At 36.8% G+C, this 26147-nt stretch overlaps 2 protein-coding genes across 2 annotated transcripts; both read left to right on the top strand.

Annotated features, from left to right (window-relative positions):
* The first annotated feature begins 1121 nt into the window (after positions 1-1121).
* Positions 1122-12525, top strand: LOC100369097 (cartilage intermediate layer protein 1-like). Its single transcript, XM_006821251.3, has 7 exons — positions 1122-1327; positions 5363-5716; positions 6050-6211; positions 6302-6622; positions 6746-6854; positions 9462-9619; positions 10033-12525. Exons 1-7 carry the CDS (start codon positions 1183-1185, stop codon positions 12303-12305), a joined length of 3522 nt encoding a protein of 1173 aa, XP_006821314.3. The 5' UTR covers positions 1122-1182; the 3' UTR covers positions 12306-12525.
* Positions 12526-15434: 2909 nt separating this feature from the next.
* Positions 15435-25939, top strand: LOC100369239 (enoyl-CoA delta isomerase 1, mitochondrial-like). The gene is made up of 7 exons (XM_085502956.1): positions 15435-15503; positions 21599-21739; positions 22151-22278; positions 23436-23582; positions 24191-24289; positions 24710-24908; positions 25590-25939. The coding sequence occupies exons 1-7, from the start codon at positions 15467-15469 to the stop codon at positions 25754-25756; spliced, it is 918 nt and encodes a 305-aa protein (XP_085359082.1). The 5' UTR covers positions 15435-15466; the 3' UTR covers positions 25757-25939.
* The last annotated feature ends 208 nt before the right edge of the window (positions 25940-26147 follow it).

The raw sequence follows: 26147 nt of genomic DNA, 5'->3' as shown, positions 1-26147 counted from the left end.
TATAGTGCTTCAACCATCAAGTAAAGTGCTCTCATATATAGTATTTAGCTACTATACGTGAAGCACATTTAAGTTTGCGAAATTTATTATGATTGGTCACAAGGTTTGACCCCCATTTTGGATTTCTTCTAAACAGGAAGTAGTTTTTTTACTCATGCAACACTTATGTGATTATCTTCTAGATTGCTGCCTGGCACCTCTATATTGAAGTCTAAAAAAAAACCTAAAAACAATTCAGCTCAGTCATGTAGTTTGGCCTCCATTTTGAATTTTAGACAAAAGGTATAAAAGTTTCGGCATTTGTTTCTCTATAGTGCCTCAGCCGATTCACTGGATATTTAGCATATAACATGTCTGGTCATACACGCAGCGAAGGTCGATGCGCGGCGTACCGTCTGATTGCTTCTTTGAGGTATTCCCGTAATAACCTTATTATTATACATCTCTTCCTTCCAAGGATACATTCATGGGAATGCCGAAATTCAAAATGTTTAGAGCCGAACCCGCGAACTTCTTTGTGTATTAGAGGACGCTTACGCTTACATTTCATATTTGGAATTCGCATTTCCTTATATGGTATGATGAATATACCTCGTAAAATACCGCAAAATTACGGCACACTGTAACTTATAGCGTAACGCCATAGGTTACAGCGTAACCATTTACCTGGCGACATATATCTGGAGACAAAAATAACATATCCAAACTTAATAAACACGATGGGAACATATAATCACGTATCAATCACGCTATATCTGCATACGTATCTGATATACGTTGCCGGTCAGGCAAGCACCTTGGGAACATCAGTCTTTTCGTTTTAGTTCAGTGGACACATGTAAACAACATTCACCAGTGCTATTTCAAAGGTTTCGGTAGCTTTTAGTGTTCTTTTGTAGATGTGGCCTTCATACGATCCCGGAGATAATATTTAGTGTTCTGAGACTACCCAGTAAGCACGCATCTATGCGCACGAATAAAGCAACTAACTATCCAACTATCCAGACTCGTTACTTGTAGTGACAAATCACCACGACGTTTTTGAATGACCCGAGACAGGATTTGTTATTATGTTCTGGCATAGCTACATGCTATATTATGCAAATATAAACACAATGGACAGTAGTGAATATAAAACACACAGATCACACTGAAGCACACACTCACCAGGCATCTGTAGACATGATGGCAAAAGAGAAAAAGACGTCCGCGAAGGGTAGATACTGGCTTATCGGAATAACTTCCTTTCTGCTGTTGGCTGCTTTTGCCGGGGTTGGATTTCTCGCTTATCGAACAATGCAAGCACGAAACGCTGCTTCAGATGCAGGTGAGATTTGAAAAATGATTCGCGATGCACATTATGGTCTTGTGAACAATGTTAGTTGCAAGTAATCTTGAAATATTTGACAATGCTACTTATAATTACTCATTTTCAATAATACCACATGTCTGTGAGGGCAATACGACGACTTCGCCTGACTAAGAATAGGATAATCATGATTTACCATGCTATTCGTGACGCCAGAGTTGAAGGCAAACTCATCATCGACCAAGTATGTAGGAAACGAACAAATCGGAATATTCATTATACACCTCGTGTTATTTACTTTATTACGTTTCTATAATTGCATTTTATATAAATGTGGCGAGTAATATCTTATTTTATGTACCAGAACCATTCTTCGTTTTAATTAATCGGATGAATTGCTTCTAAACGCACGAATCGTGATCAGCTTATAGTGTCTTGTTCAAGCCTCAATAATTATAAAACACACATAGACTATAGAATGTGCCGTTACAAAAAAAAGTAAACAATGGTGATGGTAATTTGCGTAGCGCATTTTTCGAAAACAAACCTGCATATATTAGTATATATTAAATTTTGCTGTCGATATGGCTTATTTCTTGATCAGACATAACAAGTAGCCACCGGGTTTTGTAGCACACAGACATTGCAATTTAGTTGCTCAAAAATTACACCATATAAGGTGCTAGGCGATATTAATCCTACTCTAATCAAAACTTTAAAGAGTGTTTTCCATTAAGGACATTATAAGAAAAAATAGCTGGAACTCATAACCACTTCACCAATGACAACTCAAAGGAGTCTAACTAGTCATTTGAGACTTTAGTTTAGCTGATAGCAAACAACCAATCAACGTGCCAGTTCATCATGTTTGACATTTTTTTATAACTGATAATAATTATTATAGAAATTATAAATAATATTTATTGTTAACAGACTATTGTTAGTTAACACCATGAATCTGCTGACATATATACAAATATCCAGTATGTGTTTTCATGTCTTGGCTGATACCAGAGCTCATGCTATTGACAAACAAATTGGGCTGACCTGGACATAACTATTCATACATACTTGATGAAGAGTAAACATGGATGAGATTGGACTGTTCCGTCTCACTGGGTTTCTTTCATACACACAGTGCAGAGACTGGAACAGTAATTGACCTGTGTCCGAAGCGACGAGTAACTGTCAAACAAGCCACCAATGGGGGTGACATGGTATGAGAAATACGTCCCTGGGAACAATGCCTCATGGGATCGCTTCGCTTTTACTACTGGTTGCTTTTGTGTCGGATCGGTCGCATACAGTGGTCAAACAGCGGACTGGTTTGGACTAGACAGACCTCTGATCTACTATGAAACGGGAAAAAACTCAATGCCAATAATTGCGTAATTTTTTTTTCAGGACAATTAATATTTTATATATGAGCGTGCAAAGCGTCAAAGAATGCAGATACTGAAATAAAAGAAGATTTTTAAAAGGAGTGAATCCTGGCGATTATTAAAATATATATTTTAGAAGAAAACAAGTATGCAAATAATATTCTCGCTACCTTAAGCACATCTTTCTAAATCAACGAAAGCATCGGGGTTGAATGATTTGAAATTCATTTCAATTATTACACAACTCAGGGGCGGATCTAGAATTCTGGAATAGGGGGGGCGATAAGTTGGCCGAAGGCCAAGTTCGCGAGCGCCGATGGCGCGAAGCCCTGTTGGTTGTTAAAAATAGGGAGGCTGCGGCCCCCTCGGCCCCCTCTAAATCCGCCCATGCAACTCATACACCTTTGCGAGATCTGTAAATATTACATCAGGCACACAAGCATATCCAAAAATAAGAGTATTTTAACTCCAAGTATTAGTAAATGCAAATTTGCAACATATCCCTAGAAATTAGGCTTTTTGTAAATGTCCAATGGTCTGAGGCACTGTGGTTTTGTATGTTGTATGGTCTATCTTGAGTTGTGTTTTGTTATTGTAATGGAAACCTGTGCTTTATTACATTATTAAACTACGATATTTGTTAACCTAGGTAGACCTTTCGGGACGCCAGGTAGTGGTGGAATATTCCACTCCATATATGTATTAGATGTACGCCTATTACAGATATTAGCCTATCGGGTTGAGTATATAATATCACCTGACTATTTTTGATTGACATGTACACACTCTGTAATTCTGTTCGAGCAGCATGGCGTTGATGTGATGGTTCATGGAGAATATAACTACTCTGTTTTCATCCACAATCCGTGTGTGAATTGTTTTATTTAGATAACATCGTGAAGTGGTTGAACCGAGGCGGTACCAGGATCCCCCTGAGAAGAAAGTGCGTGCTGTGTTTCCGCTAAAACACCGTGCGACACGGTAGAAAGTGTCGTCGTTTATCTCCCCTAAATTACTAGGCCGGGTAACGTTCTTTTTGTAGTGGAGCCCCGAATAAATTCCATTACATTATTATTAATTTCAGATATAGACGTTGTTCATATTCGACTCTATTGCAGTTCAAAATGTTTTTGACCTCACATGATATCGAAAAAAAACATATCAATTATCCTCAAACAATTCCTAGTCTCACATGTATGCATCCGAACAATACACCCAACGTAGCAAGACAAGGTGTGTCTGAAAGCATATGACACCATATTAATCATTGGTTTAATTTACTTTACAAAACGTAGATGGTACGTAAACATCACGTGTGTTGACCCGGTAAAGTAGGCACCTTAATTGTGTCTGCTGTTTCCAAACTACAAACAAAATGATGTAAAATTGTTATCCGCTATCTTGTTTATCTTTTCTTTGGAAATTCGACACGTTATTCACTAATATGACCAACTTACTTGACAAAAAACATACATTGTTCAGACAGCAGCGTATGATGTAATGCTCTGCAGCGAGCAATGCACGTTAACATACTATTTAATACAATTCTTTGAGATGTTATATACGTATTTTAGACCAGGATTTGTGATATAATGTACTTTATTTACAGCCGTTTTTTTTTTATTTTAAAACATCCACCACAAGTAACGATTCAACAGTTTAAAATACCTATTTGTTTCTTTGATTATTTATATTTGCTCCACACGCATTTCTTTTTAACTAGCCAGAGCACGACAAGTGCGTATTAAAATAGTGTTCGTTTAGTGCTGAATGTTTTATAACATGGGACATAAGTTGGAAATAAGCAGTTTGTTTTTGTTTACTTTATGAAAACTTCATACAATTCTGCTGCTTCTGCTTAAATTTAAATTTTGATTGGATTTCTCTACACTAAGCATATGCAAACACAAAAAAACAAGTCCATATTGCTATACGTGTAGAACACTTGTTTTATTCATAGATCATAGACTTGCTTGCAGTCTGTTGCAATTGCGATGAAAAAATCTGGAAAAATAAGTATAAATTGAGTAAACGAGGGTTGACGCGAAATCATGTGACCGCGAAATCCCAACAAACTTGCCATCAGCGTAAGCGCCCTCACGTTACCGTCCAGACTCGGGCTTGTAAATTTGCAAATACGGCATACGGTGGGTGGAGCAGCCTAGCCACGGATCATAACAATAAACAGGGCATCTCCTGGTAACATTGCACGTTTTTTTTAAATTCAATCTAAAATAAAATGGCATATGCGATTCGGATATGAGCAAGTAGGTAAAGTTTTCGGGATCTAAGTTTATCCGAGAAAGTGTGTATGGTTTTCGGGGTCTAAGTTGATATGTTAATTAGCCTGTCTTCTGATTGGTTGAAACATATTAGACATATCAATCATTACAAGTCCGAATCTGGCCAGTAACGTGATGGTTGGTTATACTGATGGTCTGTTTGGATTTCGCGGTCACATGACTTTCGCATTCACCCCTCGTTTACGCAATTTATACTTATTTTTCAAGATTTTTTCATCGGAATTGCAACAGACTGCAAGCAGGTCTACATGGATCGTAGTAGTTATTTCAACTCGAAAACAATACAAATTCGATGATATTAGCGAATATGAACAGCTAAACAATAAAACTGCATTAGACGCGTTAATTTCAGTTCTATTTTTTCGTAGATGGATCAGCAAACACGAATTTATTGGTTACCACATCTGGCAAAATTGAAACCAATCCAACAATTGACGTGCGACGCACAGCACCGACTGTCGTTTCCCCGGAACATAGCTCTAATTTGAATTCGCATAGCACAGAAGTTGAGACAACTAAGTCTGCAAGCACAGTCGATATATTAACTACAGCTGGTACCGGCGTCATACTCAAATCACCTAAGTATGTACCAACTACTGGTTTCCCGGTTTTGACTACCACCCCTGGCACATCAAAACAAACAACATCGATCATAACAACTGTTCCATCTACAACACGAAACATACACATATCTACAATGGCTCCACCGCCGTATCTCCAAGGTAATGCATGAATTCTGCTTCCCATTTTCAGGTAGCGCATGTAATTGTGAATACAGAATGGCTCATCATTTACAGTGTCATTACATTTCCAATCACGTATAAAGCGAAAGCATAAACAAGGGCACGCGTGACGCTATATGGCGACACTCATATACGACATCTTCCGATGACCTAAATGAAAGGCTGAAATCAAAGTAACATACCTAATATCGTTAATTCGTTCGCAATGGCATAAATTGTCTTACTAAACAAAAACCGCTGCCATAATGTTTTCTAATAGAACAATTTTAGTTACAAATAATGTAGTTAATACAATTATGACATTTCTTTCAGCGGAAACTTCCTGGCTCACCTGGGGCGAATGGGGCCCATGCGGTGTGACATGCGGCGGTGGTAACCAGTTAAGATTTCGAGATTGTTTTACTACAGACTATGATATTACATGCACAGGTAGTTCTGTCCAATCACGCACATGTGCATCATGGGATTGCCCAGGTGAGAGAAAACAAGTTTGTCAATGTCGCTAAAGCACACATTTCGTCGAAATTAAATGAATCAAATGTATAATTCTTGTTTTTTATCCAGATTGCTCAATATCATGTGAATATGGTGAAATGGACCCAAATTGCTTATATTGCGTTTGTGAAAATGATGTACTGGATGGTTACGTAGTTGATGCTGCTTCCAGGCCGCTATATAATGTATCCATATCTCGAGAGGAATCACCATTGGTGCCAATCGCAAGGACGCTCGGTGATGGTAGTTTCAACGTTCAGGGTCTTTGCATTCGTGGTTCAGGGCTGATAATTCAGAAGTCAAAATTCGCAACGAAAACATACAAACTTCCAGCCGTGTCGAACAATATTGCCAACTATTCAAACATTAGAATTGTATTAGAAAAAATCGGTAAGACTGTTATAGTTCTGAAGTTCATACTTATGTGTCTTATACAAATGAAGTGCTATAGACTTGAAATAAAAAATTAAAATAATGTCTAATTATAAACATATTCACTTTTCTATATATTAGTTCCGCCAGTTATCACAGTCAATCCCGAGAGCAAGATACGATCTGTCGGACAAAGTGTTATGTTTTGCTGCAATGGTTATGGTAATCCTAATCCAAGTTACTACGAATGGTATGTTCACTTTCGCGCGAATGCTGAAATATTTTAATTGTGTAGTTTCTAGTATATTTGTCTGTAGCATATCGTGGAAAAAAACATAAGTTTTCTTACCAAAACTTGTCTTTGTTTCATCGTCTATTCCCACTGGTCTCGGTTTGTTCCCTCTAATCCTAACATACATGGCACTAACATGAATTACCACATATCACATGTGTTTCATATATGAACTTTTTTCTATTTGTCCGTCGTTCGCCTGCACGGTGTTGTTCCGTTCGGATATTCCTCCCTCTACAACACCCTGCGGTAATTCTATTCATTACCGTGTATGTCACGTGGTTGCGCAATAGAAAGTTTACCGACCAATAGAAAGCTTAGTTACAATGACTGCCAGAAACGGCTGGAGCTTTGCATTTCTGATGTCTTCGGCTTCATTTCTGCCGATATATCTTCAGGGGTACCAATGAAAGTGTAGCTTTTTAATGAAAATCACAGCTTTGACATCGTGCAGCATAGCTTGGTCAGGAAAAGCTTAGCTGCAGGAATGAAATCCGCTAGTTTTGACATCGAGAACTCAAGCTTTGAACATATTTTGATGTTGAGGGCGTACACAACATGGCTGCCTCCAAAAGCAGCGTTAGCGACGGTAAGTATTTTACTCGTTTTCTCAACAAAATCACCAAGTTATGCTGTGTAATATGCCGCGATCAGTGAGGTTCAGGTTCAATTTCATTTCTAGAAAGTTTCAGCCACCATTTTACGAAACTTGCAGAGAAATCTCAATTCCAATTTTCGAAGCGAACGGGCTAGCAGGACGTCCTATTCTTATACATGTACTTGGATTTTATGACAGTGTAAAGACGTGGTGGCTAGCGCATAAATGAAAGGAAGAGAAGCTAAATATTTATCTCATATGATACTAACTTTCGTGAGCTTTTACAAACTCTCGAAAACAGACATTGTCAACACTAGCCACCACGTCTTTACACTGTCATAAAATCCAAGTACATGTATAAGAATAGGACGTCCTGCTAGCCTGTTCGTTTCGAAAATTGGAATTGAGATTTCTCTGCAAATTTCGTAAAATGGTGGCTGAAACTTTCTAGAAATGAAATTGAACCTGAACTTCACTGATTGCGGCATATTACACAGCATAACTTGGTGATGTTGTTTAGAAAACGAGTAAAATACTTGCCGTCGCTAACACTGCTTTTGGAGGCAGCCATGTTGTGTACGCCCTCAACATCAAAATATGTTCAAAGCTTGAGTTCTCGATGTCAAAACTAGCGGATTTCATTCCTGCAGCTAAGCCTTTCCTGACCAAGCTATGCTGCACGGTGTCAAAGCTGTGATTTTCATTAAAAAGCTACACTTTCATTGGTACCCCTGATCTTGCAGTGACATCATGAATATTGAGGTATAACACCTACTCTTCTATAGTACCCAACAGTGGTGACAACACTCTTACCACGCTCGATGATCGCAAGGCCGGTAAAGCATAATAACATAAGGATTTACTATTTCCAGTGTGACTTAAAACGAACACATCAAACACGGCACTAAGTATAGTTTGAATAGCTTTAGTCTGAATATCAGTGAGTTGCATGATGTATGGATATCGTCCTTGCATTGCCTTGACATCCAAGCCAACACAGCTTCCACTGTGCGCAGCGAAATTTATTATCGGGTCAGACATTTTCACCGCCTGGCAACCATCTTGGTGAAAACAAAGTCCAATAAATTCTAAGAAAACGGTATTTTGGGATGGTCGTTGACACCCCTGAACAGTGTAACAAGATTACCCCTACATATGCAACATATTTAAATTTGGTTGTTTAGGATTTCTTCAAAGTTAAGGTCGTGCTGTTTTCTCAAATTTAACCGTTTTCACCGGCTTTTCGACCGGTACTTCACAGCAGCTCGCGCAGAGCCCATAGAAATACATGGTAGAGTGGAGCGCGTCTTAAAATAGCAGCGTGGGGCGTCTCGTGAAGAATTTGATAGCTTGGCCAAGCGCGTTGAAGAAAGAAGCAATATGATTGGCTGTTGGTAAATTGATTCTAAACTGTGAGGGCATTGTCACATACACATATTCCTAATGAAATACTTCAATGTGATAGCGGAGTGCTTCGCCGGAACATTCACCTTGAAAATTCAAGATGCTATTTGTCCTACACAAACTAACACCACATGCCCCAAACACATACGACCATATATTTGTTTGTGCCAATCATAAAATACTTACTATTATTCATCTTATTTATATTTGAACTTTTTTTTTTAAATGTTTTTTGTGCCAGGCGACAGTTCCGGACATTGAATATCACAGGAGGCATATTCATATTTGGGATTATATGACAGGGCTGTGCGACCATCTTCCTATCAAATTGCAATTTAATGCGCTATCCTGGCGTCAACCAGGCTCGGTCGAACACAAGCATCTGCGGACCTTAAACAAGGTTCCCCCAAAGTCGCATTCGTTAGTGAATGAATCTTGGCTATTGGAATTGACCTTCCCATTGAGTCTGTGCCACACTCACCCAGGATATGGGTCTACCGATCATGATTCTGATGCGACAACCACTATGCTACCAGTGACCGTTCTTTATATTTGAACTTTAGGTTTAAAGATAATAATATTCTCGAAGATTGGTCATACAGCACTAACACTTCCTTGATATTGGAAAATTTAAACATATCAGATGCTGGTACATATACATGTAGAGTGAACAGTGATGCTGGAGCAGCATTCTCCATCCCGGCTGTACTTCAAATACATGGTAAGATATGGTTTATCTTCTGACACCATTGATGGTGACATAAGACTAGGTTGTCATCAACTTACACTGCGAAAAAAAATAAACATCATTCCAAATCGATATGATTAATATAGCAATGAATTTAATTCAAATGAATATGACGATACACATTTACAAAACAAACCTTTAGTTCAAGACATTATATAAAACGGAAAAAAGATAAAAGTCAATAAACAAATACAAAAATATAATCACATATTCCACGTAACCATTATCGTCTTCGATTACATCATTCAGTATCAAGATTTAAGCAGATTGCTTAATGATACAGACTATACAATAATAGCTTCTATGTGTTTTTTTTCAACACAGATTCCTGTACTTGCAAGTGTGATCTCGCATACAAATTAACATATTTGTTCAATCCACTGCAGATACGGCAGACACATGTAGCAGAAGCCTAAGACCCAATTATATTCAGCTTCCAGATGGATGCACAGGACCTAATGGAACCAACCAATATGATACAGGAATGTGCAGTCGATCCGAATGCTCTGGCGATCCAGGAAACGGCGCAGACAGATGCACAGATACAGAAAAGTATTGTTGCGTTGAATCTAACACGGAACAAAGACAACTCACATGCAGAGATTTTACAATTTCTATAATTGTTGTCACTGGATGCAAATGTGATTTATGTAGCAATCCAACAAAGGTTGTGTCAGGTCGAGCATTGTCCGCCGATACGAAAGAACCATTAGCTTATGGTGACGTTTTCATAGGTTATGAGTTTGTACGGAAAACGACCTTTAATGGCGAGTTTATTTTTAACGTTCCTGAGGGTAGGCAGCGTCTGTCGGTAACATTTCATGATGGAAGCAAGGAGCTTGCTGATGCAACAAAAGTGATTACCATAACGGACACTATTAAATACTATATAGTTGTATTTCTTCAACGTCGAGCACCAACTGTGACATTCAATGCATCGGAAACTACCATACTTGATGTGGGAAATGCCACACAGCCTTCTATAGAACTAGAGATTCCGCCAATGTCAATTCGTACTGGAAATGGTACTTTATACACAGGCAATGTTACAGCCAGTGTCAATTTTATCGACCCGAGGGATTCACAGATTGTTGACACAATCCAAAGCGATCTGAGTACACGTGACGTTGAAGGGAATGTTCAAAATTTGAATACATTTGGTATGGTATCGATGAATTTCGAAGATGACAGTGGCGACCCCCTTGATGTCGATGGCAGCATCAAAATATACGTTGACGCAGAAAAAGCAAATTTGAACATAACAGAAATAGATGAAAATATGTTACCGAGGCTGTGGCTCCTGAATGCAGAGAGTGGTGAATGGGAAGATATAGGTGGGCTACGTTTAGAGAGTAGTAAACGACGGAAACGTGACATTGAAGAAGTGTTCATCGTGGGAGATATTGAAGTCACAGGTATAAGCATAAACAGCATTTGGTGCAACATTGACAGCATAGAAAGGTTGGACCAAGTGTGTTTTCTTAAGGTGAGGGTGTACGATGATGAACAGCTCACAGTTCCCATGGACAATGTTGAAGTAACTGCAATAACCAATGATCTAGATATAAGGGTTGCAAGAACAAACAGAGGACTTAGATATTCCGGGGGAAAGTTCAATTTTTTTGACAAAAAAGTAACGCAAGTTGGTCAAACATGTCTACGAGTATTCTGTGATTCAACTGGTTTGAAGTTTTACCTGAATGTACGTGCTAAATACGATGACAAAGTCTGCACTCCAGTGAGCCCACTCAATGCTTCAGTTGCTGCCCATCCAAACACGTGGCCAAGTGAAATAGTAGACTCGTACACTTCTCCAGATATTTGGGACGACACAGGATTTATTACAATGTCTGGAAGAAAGAATCCAAATGCCGATGGTCCAATATACTCATCGAACGTACAATCCTGGTCCGGCATGTACGATGCGGAAAACCGATGTAATGCCGCTGATTACATTGATAATTATTTAATATTTAGGAAAAATCAAGAGCAGAATATAAATGATCTGTTTTCGTTCAACACTCAACCATATACTTTCAGTGAAGCCAGTTATTCGCAGTCCAGGGTTCCATGCTCTTGGTATCCAATTGAAGGTCAGTTAAAGAGAGTGTGCTTCATTAAGATTTTGGTTCATGGACCCAACTCCAGTAGATTCAGAGTCATTAGTGCGAAAGACCCAGGGAATATCAACGTTGATTGCGACGAATATGGATTTCGAGTGGCATCAACACCAGAAAACCAGATAAATGCATTCGGTACTAAATCTGCTGTTTGCATTGAATTCAAATGTAGTGGTGATGTTCGAGTCAGTAATAATGCCGAGGCATTGGGTGGCGTAATTGATGGAATCATTGGACAAGATTTGACGACAGTTAAAGTTATACCTGATGCAACCTCAAGCACCTGTTTCCTGCAAACTGCGGGCGTTAATACAGAGTTTCGAAACTTAGTCCATGGAACATATAATGGGACATCTGTAATCCATTTTAGCGTTCCACGTTCATATTTCAGGGCATCTCAAGGCATTTATGAAGCAAGTGGTGAGAAAAAGACAGGCTATGATGAAGCGTTGGCCAAATGTAATGAAGGGAATGACATTATTTGGGGATCTGGTGACAACCCAGAGAAGAATTGGGCTTTAAATTATGAATGTCCCTAGAAGAATGCTTATAATAATAAAGCTCGTGTATATTCAATTCAACTTACTTAAATCTTTTTCAGTATATTCCAGATATTAGATGAATTATTGACAACGTATACGTACATTCATACATGGCATTATTATGCTAATAATGCAATTACGTTATATAACATGTACAATTATATATCAATAGTAATGTATCTAATAAGACTGAAATATAGTTGAATTAAGCCTATAATATTATACAGAGCCTTTTTTGTCTCAATATTTGAAATAACTAATATGGTCTGATAAAGTTGGAGGTTCTTTTTCACCCATAGTCACAAGACCGCATTATGTGGATAGCAAGCTGTTAGAAGAAAATAATTTGTGTTGTTTGTTCATAGAAAGGGTAGATTGGTACATATATTATTGAACTGTGTAACATAAGGTTGTATGAAATGTTTATTTCAAGCACGTAGCTTTAGATTAGGCTTTCATGTGTGAACATTCGTAAAAATTCAGAAATATAAAGATATTATATTTTCTTCTTTTATATAAATAACATATTATAATTATATCATAAAAATAAGAAAATATAAAAATATTATATATTATATGACATTAGGGGACTGTGTCGGCGCTAAGTCAGCATCATCCACAGGCCGTCAAGTAAGACTTCTGGGCGGCGTTTCCATTGCTGCAGCCAGGCTCACAGCGTCCACTTCCATAGCGTGAAAGTTGTGTTTAACGCTTATTTTAGCTTGCCGTTGAAAAAATATTGTGCATTAAAAATTCGAGCACGCGCGGGGTTGGGGTCACGCGAGCCCCCCCTGGCTATGGGCATGTTACATTGTCATAATGTTATTCTGATTGGAAGATCATGGTCACACAGCCCTGTCATGTAGTCCTAAACATGGAATATGGTTTCTGTGGTAAAATGCACTGTATGTATGCATTACACATGCCCGTAGCCAAGAGTTAGCTTGGGGGTTCTTTTTACTCCCTGAGGAACCAACGAGCGTCGAAGTCCCGAGCTTACTATGGGGGTCCGTTTCGCAAGGAAGCCGACAAGTGTCTTTGATCCGACCGCCAATTCGCACCCCCACGTAGGAACGTGGAACTTCCTTGGCCTCGCAGTGCTGTCAAAAGAGGTGGCATTGTTCACATTATGAGAACATCCCGTCATAACCTGGATTCAATAAACTGTTCGTTTCTTACAGTTTGACACATCACAGTGAAAATGCTTTACAATAGGTATTTTTGCTTTAAAACGCCTCCAATAGGATTTAATCATAGACTGCATGTAGCACATTGACCAGCGCTGGGTGATGTTTAACATAGAGACAGCCAGGCGTCACTTTTTTAACTGGCAGAGTGTCGCCTGCAAGGGACGCGGTTGACTGCGGTCCACCACTTTTATGGCATAAAAAATTGTTTTAACCTTACTTTAACGTGTTTTACTCTTCCGTTTAACAAATATTTTAGATTAAAAAACATGTATTGGTTAACTGTCATGGCCACTGTCGAAGGTCAAAATTTGACCAGAGGGGGGTAATCACCCTTTTCTGAGGGTCTAGGGCTTTCAATTTTTTTACTGTATATAGTACTGCCTAAGTGCAATAAATATCGCCAATAAAAACTTTAGCGGTCACGTGACTTTTTCTGTTATGTCACTAAAATCCTTCTTCTCCTGAACAACATTGCTGGTCGCTATGAAACTCAGTATATAGCTTCTACTAATATATATCTACTTAGTTTAATTGGAAAACAAAATTTGATTAGATCATTAATTTGGTCGCCATCTTTGATTTAGTGAAAACCGAAAGCGGCCATTTTGACCACTTTGTGGCGGTCTAGATGTCCCAATTTTGGTTGTGTTGCACCTGTAGCCCATGCCTATCCTTAATGAGGTAAAAGACCATTGGAGGTCACGTGACTTTTACCGCTATTTTGTTTTGTTTTTTCGAAAACGAGGCTAAATCCTTTAAAAATTATAAAGTTGCAGACCGATTGACATAACATTTGTCATAATCTACATGCATAGCTCTTTCAAGTTTGACCCCAAAAAGTTGATTGGTCACGTGGTTTGGCCGCCATCTTGAATTATAGGAAAAACTGATCAAAAATTTAGGCATTTGTTTCCCAAAGGTGCATCCACAGATCAACTAAATAAATATGTATGTGACATGTCTGGTCAAAGCTTTATATGAAAAAAATAATAAAATTTCGATCTTTCACTTGCTTTGGCCGCCATTTTGGATTTTGTGAAAACGAGATATAAGCAATTACATGAGTTGTATTGGTTCGATTGGGGTGAAAATTCGTATGTGCATGGCTAGGTCCTGTGGCTGGGCGCCCATTGGGTGGGGGCTTCTAACCTCATTAATATGCATAACTGTTATTTCTCAAGCACTGTTGCAGTTAGAAAGATGAATCCTTTGTTATTATGGCAACATTAAACAAGTGATTTGTTTAAAATAACAGATGACCATACATGGTCATGTGAGCTCATTAATATGCATAACTGATATATTTCAAACACTATTGCAGTTAGGAAGATGATTCCTGTGTTATTATGACAATGTTCAACAAGAGATTTGATTAAAATAACAGATGACCGTATATGGTCATGTGAGCTCAATAATATGCATAACTGTTATATCACAAACACTGTTGCAGTTAGGAAGATGAATCCTGTGTTATGACAGTGTTCAACAAGATATTTTATTAAAATAACAGATGACCGTATATGGTCATGTGAGCTCATTAATGTGCATAACTGTTATATCTCAAACACTGTCGCAGAACGGAACATGGAACCAATGCCATAATGAAGGCATCAAACAAATGATGTAACTGACATAAGAAATGGCCGTACATGATAATGTAACCTCATAGATATGCATAAGCAATACATCCAAATTTTACCCCCAAATTGTTATCAGTCACATGGTTATGCTGATGTTAAATATAAAGAAATATTTAACATGTATACACTTCATTATTCAGGGATATTGGCATCATTTCAATGAGTATCTGCAAATAGCTTTTCTGAGAATTCTGCTTGGACCCCGTCAATGCCGCTTGCAAATTTAATTTCAGGTTCATATTTTGTGAAGTAAAGCGCCACCACTCGCGTAGCTTGGCGGGAAAGGGTTTGTCGCAGAGGGCGCACTGTAAATCCAGTAAAAATCAACATGGCTGCAGTGTCGAGGCTCGGTGTGATAGTTGAAGGTAGGAGTATCAGGGGAATATTAGTATCACACGACACGTCGCCATGCCTGTCTTAACTTGTATTTACCAACGCCTTGCATTCTGTCAATATGATTACTGCCTGATTTGTTTAAATCCCATATCAACTCCAACAAATTACGTATTTTGTTATCGTGTACGTTTTTTGGATAATAAAAAGAATCGACCTAAATTATGGTCGGTATGTTTATACTAATCCTACTTTAGATCTTTTTTATTATCCAAACTAAGTATACCGACCCTGTCTTAGGTTCTTTTTATTATCCAAGCAGCTTATACCGAGCGCCTGTGGTTGTTTAAATATCTGGTAGACTCTGTGATCCTTATCTCGCAGCTAATATTACTGACCACCGGCGTAGGTGTAGAACAGTGGCGCGGAGTTTGATATACTTTGTGATTTTAAATATTATGTCGATTTATAATTATTAAGTCAATGTTTCCAACCCCCAAGCATGCCAAAACTTCTCAAAGACAATTACTCGATGCGGAGATTAAATACTGACAGGGGTGTGGAGCTGGTTGTTTGAAACCCCAATCTGGTTAAAATCTGATGTAGTGTACGGGCTTTGATTATTTTGGCTATAAATTTATTTTAATTTAATTTTTTTATTACTTTTGTTATTAATGCCTTTTTATTTGGCACGGTTCTAGAAGCCGTACCTACACACGAATTGGTGACGTCACAAAATACCTTCAATCGGGGTTGTTTCCTCGGTATATACGAATTGGTATATACAAATTACAATAAAGATACTTAAGACATTACACATAAGGTAAAACATGTGACAATATAATGATAGTAACGGTAATAAATCCTAGCTTAACAGTTGAACAGAACGATCATATAGTCAGTCAGGTCATGCCGAGGGTCACGCACTTTGTTGCAAAATGGCCGTGTGGTTGAAACTGGGTCATGGCGTGACGGGTGAGAAAGACATCATTAAACACTCTCAAAATCACAATAAAACGGGGAAGTGGTTGCATATTACGACGTAGCCAACATAGGAAATAAAAAAACGCCCAATACAAACGACATGGGTTTGAATCACACTAGATACACACTCACCAGAACCGAAGCAATCAGAAACGAGCAATCATTTTGGCTTTCCCGTTCAACTCATCGGAACACTGGAGTAGTTAGAAAAATGAACACCACTCAACGACCAACGTCGTGGCGTGGTACACAAGCGTTCCATCAAAAAAAACAAAATTAGCTTGAAAAGACAGTGGGTTCGAGTCTCACTCAGAGCTACCGTAAAATCGTAAATCAAATAAACTGAAATCCCTCAAACCGTATACAAAGAACGTCGCGAAAAAATAATAAACCTCACAAAACTCCACCATGCAAAACTGAATGAATAAATAATAAAATAACTTGCGTCTTAAACTAGACGACGCGCAATTTGTTCAACAGTTTCCAGATTGTGACAAGAGATAAACAAGACCCAAGTCAAGGTAAGTTTTGTTAAAGTGTCGATGGCGTTCCCTATATTAAGAAAACAATTCAGGCAACAGACGAATATATTCTGTGGTGTTGTGGAATTTATACTGTGTCTGCGGAATTGTTGATTGAGGGTTCGAAGTCAGCAGTTAACATTTTGTTAGAAAGTTTCACAATTAAATCAAATATCCAATAATACCAGTATATTTATTTTATTATTTTAACAACTTGCAATGGTGGAAGTTGGTCAAACACGAGTTCTTACACCTTAATAAGTATCAAATATTTATCCACACATTTATTCTCTCAATTTAACAACCTTGTAGAGGTGGAAATTAATTAAACGACAGGTATTTACTCACAAATATAATGGTCAATATTTGTCCATACATTTATTCTCTCCATTTAACAACTTGTAATTGTGGGAATTAATCGAACGCGAGTTGTTTACACCAAACTAAGTATTAAATACTTGTCCACACATTTATTCTCTCAATTTAACAACTTGTAATGGTGTAAAATTATTAAATGAGAGTTGTCTACATCAAAATAAGTCTCAAATATATGTCCAGACATTTATTCTCTCAATTTAACAACTTGTAATTGTGGGAATTAATCAAACGAGAGCTGTCTACACCAAAATATGTCTAAAATATTTGTCTGCACATTTATTCTCTCAATTTAACAACTTGTAATTGTGGGAATTAATCAAACGCGAGTTGTTTACACCAAACTAAGTATTAAATACTTGTCCACACATTTATTCTCTCAATTTAACAACTTGTAATGGTGTAAAATTATTAAATGAGTTGTCTACATCAAAATAAGTCTCAAATATTTGTCCAGACATTTATTCTCTCAATTGAACAACTTGTAATTGTGGGAATTAATCAAACGAGAGCTGTCTACACCAAAATGTCTAAAATATTTGTCTGCACATTTATTCTCCCAATTTAACAACTTGTATTGGTGTAAAATAATTAAACGAGAGCTGTTTACACCAAAATAAGTCTAAAATATTTGTCCGCATATTTATTCTCTCAATTTAACAACCTGTAATTGTGGGAATTAATCAAACGTGAGTTGTTTACACCAAACTAAGTATTAAATATTTGTTGAGATATTTATTCTCTCAATTTAGCAACTTGTAATGGTGTAAAATAATTAAACGAGAGTTGTCTACACCAAAATAAATCTCAAATGTTTGTCCACACATTTATTGTCACAATTTAACCACTTGTTATAGTGGAAATTACTTAAACGCGACTTGTTTAATCAGTTGACATCAATGCAACTTACCCGCGGACAGTGCACAACAGAGTATCATTATTGAGCAATTATTAACAGGAACTTGTCTTGGCATTAGGGTTAGGGTCGGGTCAGGTATGGGCCACGGAATTATTAACAGAAACGTGTCTTGGCATTAGGGTCGGGTCAGGTATGGGCCAGGCAAATGGCAAACACCCAATTGACAAGATGTACACTAACGGGTTATGGCATGCATATAGTTTACACAACTAAAAACACAAAATTGGCAATTTTGTGGACAATTGTACTTCAATAATAGAAATATGTTGTATTTCTATATATATATATACACACACTATATAGTGCAAACACATCCAGTCAATCCATTGTGGTCTTGTGGTTCAGTTGTCTACACAGTGATCAGGAGGACCCAGGTTCAATTTCCCATGCCTGCCAGTCTTTTCTCGCAAACACTAATTTGCAGTAAAGCTAAATATGAAAACAAATCATTCATTTGCATGACTATCCATATGGTTCAGTGGATATGTACAATGTAGGCAATGTGAGAGATCGCTGGTTCGAATCCAGTACGGTTAGCATGATTTCTGAATGCTAGTGAAAACACTGCTCCTATAAATAGGACTTAAATCCTATCACTCGTGTGAAGACACTTGTGGTACAGTGGACAAGACAGTGCGCTGGGAACTCAAAGATTGCAAGTTCAAATCACGGACAGGACACTTAAAAACAAGAATACTACCTCACATGGAAGCCAGTCGAAGTCGACAAAGTACGAACACAGTTGACAGCTGTAGGTCACGTGCAACAACAGACACAATCCTAAGGATTGCTAATCCCCCTTTCTAACTCTTCCCCCCAAAATAATATATTGCCTTTTTTAGAATGTATTGATCCACAAATTAATGAATATTCATGAGCAGAGAAACTGCTACGTCATGAATAAATTAGCATAATTTTTTTTAAAAATTACATAAAGTGTAGGTACGTCTTCTGGAGTCCTGCCTTTTATTTTATTATTTTACTTTGATTTTGATTTTGTGATTATTTTTAATTCTGCTCTACATACATCTGATCCGACGTCTATGTAAGTCCCGTTCAAATCTCGCGTAAGTAACAGCCAATAACAGACCCCCTTTTATACAGGCTGTCGGTTGCTTACTTTTCAGTGTAGCGATACTCTACGGGCAATCTTTCTGTACATTATATTTTGCCCACTTGAATAAACCATTAATAGAAAATTGCTAGTATATTTTTATTTGCAAAAGAAAATCCACAGCATTTTACAATTTTTGTCATTACATTGAATATTTTTTTCACTTCCAACAAATGTGTACACTTCCTGATACATCGTTGCCAGCCAAGGTTCATTTATTCAGTCATCGCTTCAATTTCACATCAAACATTGAGCATAATTATCTAGAATAGAAGCAAAAAAATAAGTAAATCGTAATGATTAGAACACTGTAAACAGCTATAGTAAACAATGCAAACTGATTTTAAATTGTATAACGGTCACCGGCCCACGACATCGACGCAGAAAATTGGAGCAACAAAATTTTTCCTGATCAATTGAGATGTGTTCCAATAAAAAATATTTTATTCCAGTCCAAATCAGCTCAATTACTTTACTAAATAGTTATTGTATAATGTACAAAATGTTGATACATTTTGATGAATATTTACAGCTATGGCTTCAATACCATAGAAGATTTTGACCCGATCGTCAGCAAAACATCACCCGTCTCCAGGGCAAGTGACTGGAAAAAGACACCGGTGTTCGGTCGAACCGGTGGAAACAAAATCGTCACTCCCAGAATAACTACGGAAAATAACGATCTAAAGTCGAACCATTCGAGCCACAATATAAACATAAAAAAATGACTAAAAATGACTTTCGTATTTGACAATGATAAACTTACCAAAAAGCCGTGTTTTTGTCGGTTGCTAACGTCGGTATAATCTGCCATTTTATTTGAGTGTGTTTACCACCTGACTCTGCCCGGTGACGTCATCATGTGCGCTATAGAAGGAGGTATGTGATTCGTTGACTAAAATCGTCGATAGTGGGTCTCGTTGAAATCTCGTTACATCGGGTCAGATGTATGTAGGGTGGAATTGAAAAAAAAATCACAAAATCAAAATCAAAGTAAAATAATAAAATAAAAAGGCATTAATAAAAAAAGTAATAAAAAAATAAAATTAAAATAAATTTATAGCCAAAATAATTAAAGCCCGTACACTACATCAGATTTTAATCAGATTGTTTGAAACCCCTACCCCTTATCAGACAGAAATATACTCAAATTGCCTAATCAGCTTCATTCTCCTGATTGTTGGATCACTCAATCTCTAGAGACAGTCTTTGGAAATTATGGACCCCTCTTCAGACAGAAATAATGAAAAAAGAATACTCCTTTTCAGACAGACAGGGTAAAATAACATACCCCTTTTCAAACAGAGGTGGTGAATTTGGGACCCCTTTTGGTGGCACATATACATATACCACTTCATTGTGAGTAACCTCCACCCCACCCCCCACCCCCCAGGGCAATTATCTACAAGCTCCGTTTGCATTTAGAACAGCCCAACACAAACTATTGGTTATTTCGCAGGTGGTTTATCAATCTTAGAAATAAAATAGTTAGAAACAGAAATAAAATTCACTTTTTTTTTCGTACAGATATTATCGCAATATTTCTAGAGTGTTTGTTCACACCAATAACATTTATTGAAAGATTTGTCAAAAAAAAAAAATACTGTAATGGCTACCAATCGTGATAATGTCTTCTTGTTTAGAGCATGGAGCTTCAGGTTTGGAAATATTCTCTTATATCTGCTAAAGTGCCTTGTTCAAAGACCCTTACCCTACAATCCATGTGCCCCATAAATTCCCTCTCAAAAACCAGAATAATCCTAAAATATTGCAACTGTGACTTATTCAAATAAAAATGGTGTTCTAGCTGTAACAAAATAATTAGATACACTTATACTAAGCCAATGTCCATGTTTTGATTGAATTGTACACTAAAATACATTTTTTTTATGTGTGACGATAACACTTATAAAAGGTGCCTTTAGTTCATTTTGTTCCAACTCGGGGGGGGGGGGGGGGGTGGCTTCATCAATTTGTAATTTACTGTATAATTTTTAGTTTAGCACTTTAAATTAATTTTTAATTTAATTGTAATTTGCTCGTATTAATGAATACAAATTGCAATTTGAATAAATTCTATTACCTTGATTGACAGCTACATGTTGTTATGGATAGATTGTTGTCTTTTCTACCTTAAACCAGCACATTTATTATATGTAACCATTTCAAAGAAATATATTATTTGAATATATTGTATTGTGTTTTCCTTTTCAGGTTTAAGACTGCCATTTCGCTGCTCTGGAAAGGCAGCTTTGTTAAATAAAAGTGTGCTGCCCCTCAGTGCAGCAATTAAAAGAGGGTATACAGACAGCTCGACTGAGCTTCTACAAGTTGAAAAAGACCCTGAAAATGAAGGTAAATGTCATAGAGCGGTCATCTGTAGACATACAATGGTAGTTTTTTAGGATGAGAGAGAAAAAATGTACATATATATTGCCTTCTGCATTTATTGTGGTAAATCTAAACAGTGTACGATGAATTTCATGAAGACATGAATGTTTTGTTCTATAAAATATGATAATAAAAGACTGATTGGTAAGTGAGTTTCACTAATTTGACTATATATGTGGCAAATGTGTAATCCAAGTTTTGCTAGGATATTGTGAAAAATAGAATTATATTTGGCTATCTTTGCTTGTGGTGTTAAAAATGTTTTCTATTGGTCACAAAACTTACTTGTACCAAAACTTTGGCCTGTGAGTAGAGCAATGTTTTTCTGAATAAATTATTAAGTAATTAAACAGATAAATATTTTTTTTTTAATAGCTGTAGCAATTTTACGGCTGAATCGTCGACCTGTAAATGGACTTAATAAGCAGCTTCTCAATGATCTAAGCATCACTTTAGAAAAACTGCAGAATGATAAAACCTACCGTGGTATCATTTTGACCTCTGTGAGTATTGCTTTCGTGATTTATGAAGTAAATTCTCCATATCTGTATATACCTGGGAACGTAACTTACCGGTGTGTGATTAGGTATATCATAAAGAACTTGAACTTTATACTGTTTTGCATCTGCCTTGATGACTTTGTGAAGTTTACATCCTGTAATTATGTTATTTATGATATATGATTTATCACAATTTCTGCGTTCACATATCCAAATTTTTATTCCTTTGTGTTTGTAGAGGGATTACAGCAGTTGAGTTCATGCTTGTCTAGACCCCACCTGGAACCCACTCGGCTCATGCCGAAATCAAACCCCTTTTTGATCTGTTATTTGACCCAAACATGGAAAAATGATATTACTATATTGAAATTATATTCATTTGCTATTATGGTATTTATTATCATGCACATCATTGGCAAATAAGATTAAAAAAATTATTTTTTTACGTTAATGTAGCATTTTAAGAAAAAACGATTGCAGCAATACATAAATATGCGTCGCTGTCAACGGTTTGCATTCATTTCATTATTTGCCACCGAGGGCATGATTTCAGTTCGTGCCAACATTTAGGCAGCAAATCTTGGCATGTGATTTGGTCTGGAACATCTATCAGGACCGAGATCCAGTTTATTTCGGCAAGTACCGACTCAGTTCCGACCGTTCACACACACATTTCGGTACAAGCCAATTCAGCCTTGGGTCTCTGTATGTGCCAAGATCTCTAATGTGAACACCACTAATAGGCTGGTGTTTTGGGGTTCTGTGTCTAATACTGTACCATCACTAGATACGTATCAGAAATTACACAATAGCATTTTCGTGTAGTGAGTCCCAATGAGAAAATGAACTAAAATTTGAAATATATTCTGTGTATAAATGGAACCCCTTTTTCGTACATAGGTGGGGGGTTCATTTTTAATATTGAGAGTCAAGGAATTAAAACTGACACATTGACCATTGCCTCATTAATTGCCGAAATGGTCTGGTTGATTGTCACATATTTAAATATACTGTCATGACAACAGATATTTCGTGATGCTGATATAGACAGTCTATTTCTCATATTGGAAAACACCAACAATGAAAGGATCCTTCAAAATTCTAGGATGGGGATAAATATATTCTTCCAACATGCTCTGCCTTATCTTCCATCAATACAGATGGTGCCTAATATATTCTCAGCTGGTTTAGATATAACAGAATTCTATCAAAAGAAACCTGAAGAAACTGACGCCTTTTGGAGAACCTTGCAAGATGTTTTTCTTAGACTTTATGGTTCGAAACTGGTTACCATAGCAGCAATATCGGTAAAGTGTGATATGTATATAAAAAAAATTTCCTCTTCATGCATAACATTTTTTGCATCATGTTAAAACATTCATAATATTTTATTTCTTGACCTGATTTAAGAAGCTTTTCTAAGAAAGGAAATTATAAATATATTTTAATAACACTACTCTATATGCATGTCTCTTTTGTATTTAAATTTATTCAATTATGTAAATTAAATACATTGTCATTAAAAATATAGAATATCTACAACTAATTTAATAATTTTTTATATCTATGGGGACATGTATCAATTTTAACATTATGTTTGGTCTGACCTTTGACCCTGTCAACTGACTATCATTTCCTAAAAGCAACCCTGTCAAATTTTATAAATAAATTCATGTTTTATTTCTGATGAATTTAATGAATATTTGAATATTATACAGATTTAGTTTTTAGAAGTGGATTTAAGTGTGACTCTTCTTCAAAATTCTGGTATATGCAGAGTTTCAAATTTGACACCTGTTAAGTTTGAGAATACCACAAAATAATACTTGGGTTAAATGTGATCTCAAATTAATAACAGTATATTATTTAACAGATTCACTTTACCTGTGTACACAATTTTTCAAATTTTTTACAGGGGCACAGTCCAGCAGGTGGTTGTCTACTGGCGATGGCGTGTGACTACAGGGTAATGGCCACTGGTAAATACACGATTGGTCTCAATGAAACTTTATTGGTATGTACATGCAGATTTGATTTGATCTCCAGTTGAGCTGTTGAGTATGATGGAAACTGTTGCATGTGTGCACAGTTATCACGACTGTTAAAAGTCTGATGACATGTTTTTGTCTCTGTGGTATTTTCATTTTTTATTACAATTTTGTATAACCCATTAAATTGTCTAAAACAGAAAGCTTATTAATTGTTATACATAAGTTGGTGTGACCTGTCAGTTACTTGCTTTGTATGCTTGGTAAAATTAAGTGCTGTGCTACAAATCACCTAAGTGCAATTGCCGCTGTGAGTTAGAGACATGCTTCTGCTGTTGATCAAAACAAATTTCATTGATGGGCAAGTAACTTCATAGTGCATAGTTATTTCCAAATAAGCCATAGTTTGTGATTTGACAACTGGTGTTATTATTGATTTTGTTCAGGGAATCATAGCTCCATTTTGGTTCATTGAGACGATGAAAAACACGATTGGACATAGAGAAACTGAGAAATCCTTACAGCTTGGTAAACTTTACAGTCCAGAGCAAGCAGAAAACATCGGATTAGTAGATCAAATCTGTCCTCCAGATGACGTGTTAGGATGTGCTAGAAAAGAAATGGTAAAATGGCTAAAGATACCAGGTGAGTATCCAGACAGCAAAATACGGACTTAGATGCATTCATAACTTTTTCAAACACATCTGTAATACTTCTGAACACAGTAAGAAAGATGTTGCAATCGATATACGATTCAGAGCACGCAAGTCCAACCTTTCGATTTCCGGTTAGCTTCCTGGCGACACAACTATTGTCGGTCATAGGGACTAATTGTGGGGGCACAATCAAGTTATTGGTTCAATTTATTTTTATTAATCAATACTAATGAACATTCCATAAGCTACTTAATAATAAACAAAACAAACATACTGAGAGAAATAGCAGTGTGTTAACTTGAGCTTACTTACACTGCCCACATTGAGTTGAGAAGCGCCCCCCTCGTAAAAATGAGTTAATCCGAAGAGGTCAAGTAAGATAACGATCTTTAGACGTGTACACCAAAGCAGTCGGCAACTTAGCAGGCAATGTTACTGTTTTGGTGTTCGAAACAATATGGCGATGACAGTAAGAGCACATAATAGCTCTTGATGCACCTGTCAAACTTTTGAATATGTGCATTCTGTTTTGTAAGCTGGAGAGCAAGAATTAGCGCCCTCAATGATGGATGCAAATGAGGCTTGATTCTGTTGTTTTTATTGTCAGATAAAAATTCAATATATAAATTATGCATAAAGAAATGTAATCATTGTGATATTTATTTTTCAGACCATGCAAGGATCCTGACTAAGCAGCTGATGAGGAATGAACTTATTAATAATCTGTCTTCTAAGAGAAAAGAGGACATTTATAACTTCACTTCGTTTGTACAGAAAGATTCCATTCAAAGATCACTAGGAATGTATTTGGAAAGTCTAAAAAAGAAAAAAAGCTAAATAAACAGACATCGTTATTCCTGCCATCTACCCAGTTTGTGTTTCAAAAAGTGTTCATTGATGTGTTGCCCAGTTTATGCTATGCTGTATGTGTTTGTATGTGTGTGCGTGCATGTGCATGTGCATATCTGTTCCACCAATATCTCAAGATTTCAATTAAAATTGATACATAGATGCATATAAGTGACCTAATTTGCGTATTAATTTAAGCCTTTTTAGTTTTTTTTCAAGAACAACCGAACAAATTTCGATGAAACCTAATACATAGATGGTCTGAGATAATGTGCAGCCCTTATTAGTTTCTGATTGCAATATGTGCATATTAATTACCTAATTTGCATTTCCATTACTCAAATTTAAGCATTTTCACTTGTCTTTCAAGTACCATTCA

The sequence above is a fragment of the Saccoglossus kowalevskii genome, chromosome 8, assembly GCF_978046115.1.
Source record: "Saccoglossus kowalevskii chromosome 8, keSacKowa6.1, whole genome shotgun sequence".
Taxonomy (NCBI): Eukaryota; Metazoa; Hemichordata; class Enteropneusta; family Harrimaniidae; genus Saccoglossus; species Saccoglossus kowalevskii.
Note: the sequence above shows the minus strand (reverse complement) of the source record. Positions and strands in the feature narration are given on the sequence as shown.